At 42.1% G+C, this 9,515-nt stretch overlaps 1 protein-coding gene across 11 annotated transcripts in view; it reads left to right on the forward strand.

The window, feature by feature from the left end:
- The window catches only part of EPHB1 (EPH receptor B1), a 334,289-nt gene extending 325,536 nt beyond the window's left edge, over nucleotides 1–8,753 (forward strand). For 6 of the 11 annotated variants that reach the window (XM_081910347.1, XM_081910346.1, XM_081910345.1 and 3 more), the window contains one exon: nucleotides 8,330–8,753. In XM_081910347.1, the coding sequence (XP_081766473.1) occupies nucleotides 8,330–8,594 (265 nt within the window). In that variant the 3' untranslated portion in view covers nucleotides 8,595–8,753. The remainder of the gene's footprint in view (nucleotides 1–8,329) is intronic. The other 5 variants (XR_014168172.1, XR_014168173.1, XR_014168174.1 and 2 more) reach the window with 1 other exon arrangement.
- The last annotated feature ends 762 nt before the right edge of the window (nucleotides 8,754–9,515 follow it).

The following is a 9,515-nucleotide window of genomic DNA, read 5'->3' on the forward strand; positions in this document are numbered from 1 at the left end:
TTCCAGTTAATGGGAAAGAGCTGTGGTAGTGATGAGACAGATGATAGGAACATATTATGAAAAATGTAACAAGAATGTCTGCTTCTTCCATTGATCTATTTGAGGGAGAAACATAAACAGACATGGCCATGTTTAGCTTGATAAAATGAAGACTGAGAGGAGATATGACAGCCATCTTCAAATATCTAAAGGGCTGTCACATGGAAGATGGAGTAAGCTTGTCCTCTCCTGCTCTAGCAGGTAGGACTCAAACTAATGGCTTTCAGTTACAATAAGGGGGATTCTGACTAAACCTCAAGAAATACTTTTTGACAGTAAGAGCTGTTCGACAGTGGAAGAGTCTCCCTCGAGAGGTGGTTGACTCCCTTTCATTGCAGGTTTTTAAGCAGAGGTTGGATGGTCATCTGTCATGAATGCTTTAGTTGAGATTCCTGCATTGCAGGGGGTTGGTCTATATTACCCTTGTGGTCCCTTCCAACTCTATGATTTATTATTCTATTATCCTGTTTTCAATATACTGTGCTGAGGAGTATGTTCCTCCAAACATAAGTAGACCACAGTTGCTGTCATTATTGTAGACTGTTGAGTAATCTTTGTGTGTTTTGTACCCTAAGCCTGGAGTTGCACTGTAGTATACAGATACTATATAACAAGGGCTACACGGCTTGTCCCTCTCCATGTAGATGCTGTACTTTAAAAACACAAATATCTTATTTGTGTAATGGTTGCATTTCTGATAGTGCTAGTCACTTTCCTTACATTTCCCAGTTTTTATCAAAGCAAGCATATAATGCCATTTTTAGGGCGAAAGTGAGTCCAGTAATTAGGAAGCAAGCATTGAATTTGTAGCAAATTAGAACACACACACACACACACACACACTGGGAAAAATAAAGAGTAGCAAGAATTATTTGCAAATTCCTTTCATCATGTCTATGATCTATGGTTGATTACTGTTAAATCTCACAGACTCTCCAGATATTATGGAATCTAAAGTACTAGGAACTCATCAATTTTAGAGTGGCTGTTGACTTACTGAAAATTGCAGAGAAGTGGAGAACAAATCTGGTTACTGTATCCAGTCTTAAGATTCTTCATTTGTTGCTCCCTTCCTTAGTAATTCTGAGTCATATCAGAGCATATCTTATTCAACAAATAAAAATGGAGGAACTGCAGGGCTGCCTAGTTTAGTTCATACAGAATGTTTCTTAAGAGTTTTATGACTTGTTTAGAGGAGAAAATAAAACCCAAGGTAAACATTCCTGGCAGTTCTTAAATAGTAGTGAGATGCAAATGTGTAGATTGTAAGGTAAAGTTTAGATTAAATTCCACAAAATGTCAAAGGGTTAAGAGAGCAGATTTTAACATGTCTCCAAAACCCAGCCTATGCTTCTCATATGCAAGAAGAAAGTGATTTGCTGCAGAAAATGGGGGAAATGACCTCTGCTCACCACTTTCTCCCAGCAATGTTCTTGACCTACATATCCATCTGCACAGGGCATTCCCATTGGTGAGAGGGGAGGTTGTAGGAGAGAACTAGCAGGTGGGAAAGGGCTTGAGATTCCCTGCCATGGATTCATTTTCTATCAGCCTCAATTATGCCACAGTAAAAAACAGAAGAAGAGCCACATGCTCAAAATGTGAGGGCAAATGCAATAAGCATTTAAAAATCCCATTTGTCAAAGTTCTGTTTTCTTTTCAGAGGTTGGTGCATGAGATTTTTGTCATCTTGCAAGGTCCATTGTAATGAATTTTGTAGTTGAACCTCAGGGAGGTCTTAATTTGGCTATGTGCACTATAGTCAGTGTGCATTGAACATGCAGCAGGGTGAGTGGGATTGCAGAAGTCAGCGCCAAACTCTTCTCTTGCATTGGCTTTGAGTTCACAGAGCCTGTGCACAAACAGCCAGAATATGTGAAGTTTCACAGGTCCTCAGATTGCACAGAGAGCCAGTGTCTGTTTAGGCTTGGTGCATGAGGCATAATATTTGGATTGGGTGTGGAAGCAGAGCCTACTGCTGCAATCCAGTTCCCTCCTCCTCAGTTCATTCCATGTAGTCTGAACGTGCAGGGATTGTGCAGCCTGCCTTTTCACAGGAAAGAGTCACAAAAGGATGCGGCCATCCAGAATATCCTCATCTCTATATTTGCTGTGCTGATTCTTTTATTCTTGGCCCTCTTGAACATGTTCCTCTTGGCACACATTCTTCTAGGAGGAATGAGTCAACTGCCTGCCAAGGGGATGCTCAGCCTTTCCCAGAACTTTGAATTGTACTCTGCATCCGTCATGGCAAAAGCCAAGGGGAGTCTGTCCCCGCGTGGAGAGCTATGTTCCATACTGTAGTTTCCTTTGTGTCTTTGCTCTGTGTTCTCCCTCTCAAGTACTTCTGGAAATTAATGAGCTTTGTCTCATACACACCTGGTGGGGAGCAGTGTTAACAGTTGTTTTTTTTATATATAACTTTTAACCACATGATGGCCTCCCTTCATAGAATCAAAGCCCCATTTGAGTTAATTGTGGCTGTCAAATTATCCTCCCTGTGAAGTGTGAAACTGCACTCAGCTGACAATTGGGATTCCCTAGGGAGATGACATTGTTAGGGCAACTAACCAGGGAGTGCTTGTATGAACAATTATAGGCAACAGTGTCTACTCTGGCTTCTTCCTCTCCCCACCCTTTCATCTTGCCTACCCTATTCCAGGATTACTCCATATTTGCAGGCATGTTTTCAATCTGTACAGCCGGCATTCCCCTCCTTTCCTTGTAATTTACTGTGGCACAGAAGCCACACTGACTCTACACTGGAGCCGGGTAACAACATCTGTGCACCATTCTGCAGCGCTGCTTCCGCAACATGAAGATTTGAAGCAGGGGGTGCTGTTTGGCCTAGAGATTATATGATGTGTTAACAACATTTTGTACTTTTATTGGACCATTTAATCTCAAATAAATCTCAGCAGTGTAGTTTTATCACTGTTAGCTATATCATAGTCTCTTGTGGAACAGTCTTGTCCAGGCTGCAGGTCTGAGCTCAAGGATAGATTATTATGTCTGCTACTGCTATCTGCAAGGAATAGTCCTAGAAACCTGAGAATCTGTTCACATTGTATGTATAAAAACCACCTCTTTTACAGAGGCATGCAGAGGCAGATAGGAGCTGGCTCGGTTTTCACCTCACCCCAATCCACCTCTTCCTGTGCCTCCTTCGTCCTGTCCTTTCTTGCAATCTGCCCCTCCATTCTCCTGCCTTCCCACCATATAAATTATCGACCTCTTTCTGCTTTCTGACTTATTTCCTGCTGCTTTCAAGTATCCCACAGGTTCCTCTGTCCTTAAAAGATAATAATAATACATTGGCCCTTCCTTTCTGTCCACCTACCAACTAATTTCCCTTTTGCTCTTTGTCTCCAAACAGCTGGAGCTTGTTGCTTACTTCCACTGTCTCAACTTCCTTTCCTCCAGCTCCTCTCCTGACCCCTACAATCTGGTTTCTGCACCCTCCTGAAACTCCCCTCTAACATCCTCTTCATGGCTATATGAGATATTTGTCCTTGTTCATGGCTATATGAGATATTTTGGCCATCTGCTGTTTTCCTTTGACACACCGGCCCTGAATGTCCTCATAAAATCCCATAGCTTTCAGTACTGCCTACATGCTGATGACAGCTAGCTACACCTCTCTGGTCCAGACCTGTCTCCCTCCTGTTCTGCATCTCCAACTGCTTCATATTTCTACTTTGACATTTCATTGATTTCTAAACTTAGCATGTCCGAGGGTAAATGTCTCATACTGCTATCTAAGCACTCTACCTCTCCTCAGATCATTTTCTGTATCTATTAACAATGTCACCACCTTTCCTCCTCTTGTCCAGGAATGAAACTTTGGCTTTATCTTTCACTCCTCTCCCTTCTGTGCCTGCCGCCGTACTGTTGCCAAGTCATGTTGATTTCCCCTTTACAATCTCCTCCCCTTGTATCCTTCATTGACTACTCTAGGTCAACTCTTGCCTAGACAACTGCTACTGTCTCCACTTTGGTCCACTCGTTGTCTTGCTTCAGTCCCCCCTCCCCCGTCCCCATCCCCTTCTGTCTAGAACTTTGCTGCCAAAATCATTCATCTCCTTTATGGTTCTGCCCTCCTTAAATCCCTACACTGGCTTCTGTCCTTCTCCCAGATCAAGCACAAACTCCTGGCTCTTGTCTTCAAAGCCCTCTACACTCTCACTGCCCTTTCTTATCTCTCTGGTCGCATCATATCCTGTGGCAGCCCTGCCTGTGACCTTCACTCTTTAGCCATCTAAAGATCTTCTGCCCCCTCAAATGAATTTGCTTGCTCTTGATGCCTTTTAAGCTCAGGACTGTCTCCCAGAACATCTGAAGGATGCTGCCTCTCTCCCTTCCTGCAGATCTCTCCTCAAAACCCATCTTTTCAATTAAGCCACATTTGCCTGGTCCTCCCAATGCACTGTAACTACTCCTAAGTATGGGTAACTGAAATAAACCCATATCATTACCTGTTTGCATGTGCCTATATGCAGTGCCCCCTCCCCTGTGTCAATTTTTAATTTGTAAGGTGTCTGGGGAGGGCAAGGATTTATCTTCTTATGCTTTGTAGTGCACCATAGAGATTCATAGCAGTACATAAATAATGCAAAATCATCATCATTGATTCCCATTTTGCCCTAGGAGATACAATAGACCGGCTGTAATTTGAAATGCAGTTGGGGGAAATCTTCGCTGGTATCACCAGAGGCAAAGGGCAGGGTAGAGCTCCTGAACACATACTTTTGATTTCTCCATGTAAGTGAATGGATGACATTCCTTTCTATGGGGGAGAGTGCTGCACTGGGACACCATTGCAAGGGAGGCAAAATCTGTATCCTGCCTTTGATGTTGTTGGGGGCAGCCTTAGAAACAGGAGTGCAGTGAGGCTCAGTTGGCTCAGTTCAGAGTACCCCAAGATATATAATAGTTTCAGGAGTTCCTGTACTATACAGGTACTAGTGATAGACATTTCATTGTTACTTGATGGATATCTTTTCCTGTGCACATGTATTTAGGAGTACGTCTCATTGAAAGCAATAGGATGTACTTTCCAGTTTAGATTGGGTTGTAAAACTCAGTTTCTGACATACGCTTGGCTCCATCTGGCATACTTTTCTGCAGACTTTACACCTATCCTCTGGTTACACTCCTGTCTTCCTTTCACCCTGCTTCTAAACTCTGGAAGTAAATCACACTGATTTCAGTTGAGATTTTATTCATGTTAAGCTTTGCCTCTTTAACCCTATCATACGCACTTATCTTTTTCCCTGTCGGGTAATTTCCACAAGCTTCCCTGTTCTGCATTTCTCTCTGACTGGTTTCTGCCCTCCCCCTTTCTCCTTTTCTCCCCCTTGTGAATCCCAGATTAATAAATAAAAGTTTCATTACTACCTAGGTTTGCAAAAATGATTTGATTCCAAAAGATGATGAATTTTAAGAGAAGCAAAATGTCAGGCACAGCAGGGACATTTTTTAAGCTTCAGTAAGTTAGGATGGTGGAACACAAGCCCCAGTATAATTGTGTTGGCAGCCCCTAGTTATCGGGAGCTAGGCAAGGGGACACAGCGGTCAATTGCTTTGCTATTTAATGTGGTGGTTTTATGTTTCCAATGTGCAATTGTATATTAAAAGTATCTTTGCCCCCCTGACGTGGCTAAATAATGGGATTTTGCTGCTGGGCTACGCTTCTCTGTTACAGCATGGGTAACAGGCAACCCTTTGCTGCTCTTTTCAGGACTAACTACATAAGCGAATGATGCGCCATTTCTTTCTTTAAGAGACAACCTTAATCATCTGTTCCAGAAACTCCTTAGGAGAGCCATCCATTCTGCATTTGTCCAGCACATTGGTCTAATTTTTCTCCCAGAAAGCTGATATTGAGTCTCACCTAGCTTAGTGTTATCTACATTGAGTGACAGTGGCTCTCCAGGGTATGAGATCAATCCTGGGACCTTTTGCATGCAAGGTTTGAGCTCTACCACTGAGCTACAGCTCTTCACCTTATATGCAGGGCTTAAAAGAATGAAAAAGGCAGACGGCCTGGCACAAGTGGGTTAGGGCAAGGCCAACAGATAATTCAGCATTCAGTTCTCTGGTGCATATATCTGTATTATTTGTCTGGTGTTCTTGGCATAAGGATTATTCTGCACCCCTTTACTGCAGAAGCAGGGGATATGTGGTGAATGTGGTTCTCAAAATCCATGCAAATTGGTGTTTGCACTTCCTAAACCATTTTACAAATTATTTGCTCTCAAGCCCCATCACAAACTTGAAATTGAGGAGTAGGTGGGCACCAAAGCAATGCAGAGCTTTTGGTAAAATGCAGGCCATTTTTGCGCCATTTCTGAGAGAATTACAAAGGGAGAAGGAGGCAACCTTGGACAGGGGTTATTACTGCTGCAACATTAAGCAAACCCTGTTTTATTAAAGTTATGGCTCATGCTGGCATTAGGGCAATAGAGGTGTCAATTCTCCTGTTATTAACTCTACTGCCTAGAGGCATAGATTTCAGCAAACATATCCAAGAGCTGGAGCTAATCTGTAGCAAAGAGTGGAGGCAAGGGGTAATTTCCTCTGCCTAGCATCAAACCAGAGGAGGGGCGGTCAAGGAAAACCACAGCATTTCCAAAGGGAAAGGGGGGGAATATTGCCCCCCACACCTGATTTCCTACGAATGAAACATGAAAAGAAATCAATGTAGCTGAGGGCCAAGTACGTTATTGCTGTAATATTATTCACCCTTTACAGATTGCTTTAATAGCACAATCACAGAAAAGTCATGCAGGGAGGCTGAGGATGATATAGGGAGCTTTGTTGATTTTGCCCTCCTCCTGCCCCAAGTATAATGGATAAAAAAGTAAAGAATGGGGAGAGGGACTGGACCAGTGTGAAGAGATGCTGTCATTGAGAGCTTGATTCTCCTACACGAGCACAAAGCATTGGCTTAGCGCCAACTCTCAGTGCACTAGAAAACATTGTAGTTTATTTTCAGGCTGATGGGAAAGTGTCAAGAAGACACATGGGCTAGAAACTCCAAAGCTGGGTTCAAGTTACCAGTTTTAAAGGCATTTGGGTCAGGACTTCCTTTGACTCCGTGCTGATTTCTGGCAAAAGTTAGTAGGAACGCTGTCCATTCAAAATGAAAAGGTAGGCTAGAGTAGAGCAGGCAGAAGGCATAGAGGGCAATATACAGACTCTATGTGTATGTGTGTGCATTCATATTGTTCCAGTATATGCATGTAATATAATGGTGGTGCGTTTAGATGGCAGATCTTGCCAGCCAATCAGGAATTCAGGGACAAGTGATAGGGTGCAGCAAGGGTGGGAAATGAAAAACACCAAGGAAAACAGGAGGGGAAGTTGAAATAAACCCAATAACAAGTTTTTATGTGTTGGAATGTATATGTGAAATTTTTGAAATTTATTAAAATATAATGAATGATAAAAAAGGGATACAGGGACAGCAGACCCTTGAGGTGCTCTAAAGACATTGAAAACTGTTCTGAATACCTTTTGGCAGTATTGCAGCATTTCCAGAACCAATAAATTCATAGATCTCCTGGGAAGCTAGTTAGCTGGGGCAGGGCTTATGAAGGGAATCTCATGTGCCAGAAGAAATAATGATGGCATATATTCTGATAGAGTTGTACCAGAACCCTCAAACACTTCACTGCATAGTGGGGAGCTGCACTGGGTAGTACTACTTTATGTAGTAGTTAGTTCCTAAGCAGTAGCAAGAAGCCTCTGCAACTATACTCATATGAAAAGAACATATTATGGTGCCAGTACCCATTGCTAAAACTAGTACTGTCACCTGAATAAATAAAGTCTAGCTGATTGAGCCTATATGTTTTCATCTGCATGAATCTGCACAGAACTGAAACAATTATTATGGGGGGGGGGAGATTGTCTTTAGGTGACACATTTATTATGGTAGATTTCCTCTTCGTGGGGGCATCATTCATTTCAGAGTGAGATAGAAGGGTGGTTATCATCTCTTATGAGATGGTGCTTATCTGTATTTTTAGAAATGCATTAAATAAATAACTTCATTTTAAAGATTGCCATCGTTTTAGTCAATATAAAATTTTGATTAATTATAGGTGAAAATTACCGTAATAGGTGAAAATTAATAGGTGACAACGAACAGATAGGACTCCTCTTTCCTCCTCCACCATCAATATGTCTGCCTTCACAATGCTATAAAAGTGTGCATGATTTAAAAACTAAAAAGCTAACCCTTTGTTGTTCTTCTTGTTCTCGTTTCTGCCCGCTGTTGTTTTAGGAACACTTTTATGCCACTGTTTGATGGCGGAAGGACATGGAAAGAGGCCAGCCCTGACAGCGAAGCTTACCACCGCAGACCTGTCCTTGTTTTCCGCTGGCAAGCTGGCCATGCCCTGCAGATGAGCTGTGACCTCCTGAGGGTGATGCCAAGCCCTCGTGTCAAGAACATGCTCCATCCTGATGAGCAGAGGAAGGAAGAGTCCTCCCGCAGTAGCATGCACTGTCCCAGCCAACAGAGGCCCCGCCGTGTACATAGCCAATGAGATGTCTGTAAAGGATTGCGCCTTCTTGTACATTTCCCTTGTTCCCTTTCAACTTGTTGATTGTGTCAAAATTGTCAGAGTTTGTAACAGTAACTTTCAAAAAAATATTGTACTAAAAACTGAAAATTGCACTCAATAAAAATTACGAAATAACCTTGATTTTGGAAAAAACAACACTTTAGTAGCTGAGAGATTGAAGAATGCTATCTGAAGGGAAGGGGGGCTGGTTTATGAGTATGGCATGTTGTGTATTAGCAGCAGAATCCAATCTGCATGAGTAGGAATATCAACATATTTGGGTGGCATTCAACTAAGTTCTGTGCATTGAAATTTAACAAACACGACTACATTAGGTTCATAAACTTCAATGTATCTACTGTAGGGCTGCTATATGTCCAGGTTTTCCTAGACCGTCAAAATGGTATCCAAATCGGTAAAATGTCCTGGAAAACCCGGACGTATGACAACAAAGATTTTCACTTTGGGGAATATGGCAACCCTAATCTACTGAGAGTAAAACTTTGTTGAATGCCATCCTTTCATTCTAAGGGTTCTTTCTTGTGCAATATTGTTATATTTGGGTAAAGATACCAAAGTACAAACAACATTGCCTTACAAAGGGAGCCTGCGTGTTTCAAGAAATTAATTTCCATATATGAAAAAGTCATATGGCCTTTGCTTCCATCTACTTTAAGATTTGAAATTCGTGCACACTTTGTAATTGGCTTGGTACATATGTGATTTCGTACTCGAATCATATATCAGCCAAAAGTTTATTGGGTTTTGAGATAATTGGCATAATATCCATTTGGACCACACCCCTTTGAATGACTCACAGGGATGCTCAAGAGATAGTTCATGCCAAATAGCTTTCTGCTTCAAACTTGCTTTTTTTAAGGTGAGAAGGAAAGGAGCAGGGAA

This window comes from Podarcis melisellensis (assembly GCF_964234715.1).
Source record: "Podarcis melisellensis genome assembly, chromosome: 5".
NCBI lineage: Eukaryota > Metazoa > Chordata > Lepidosauria > Squamata > Lacertidae > Podarcis > Podarcis melisellensis.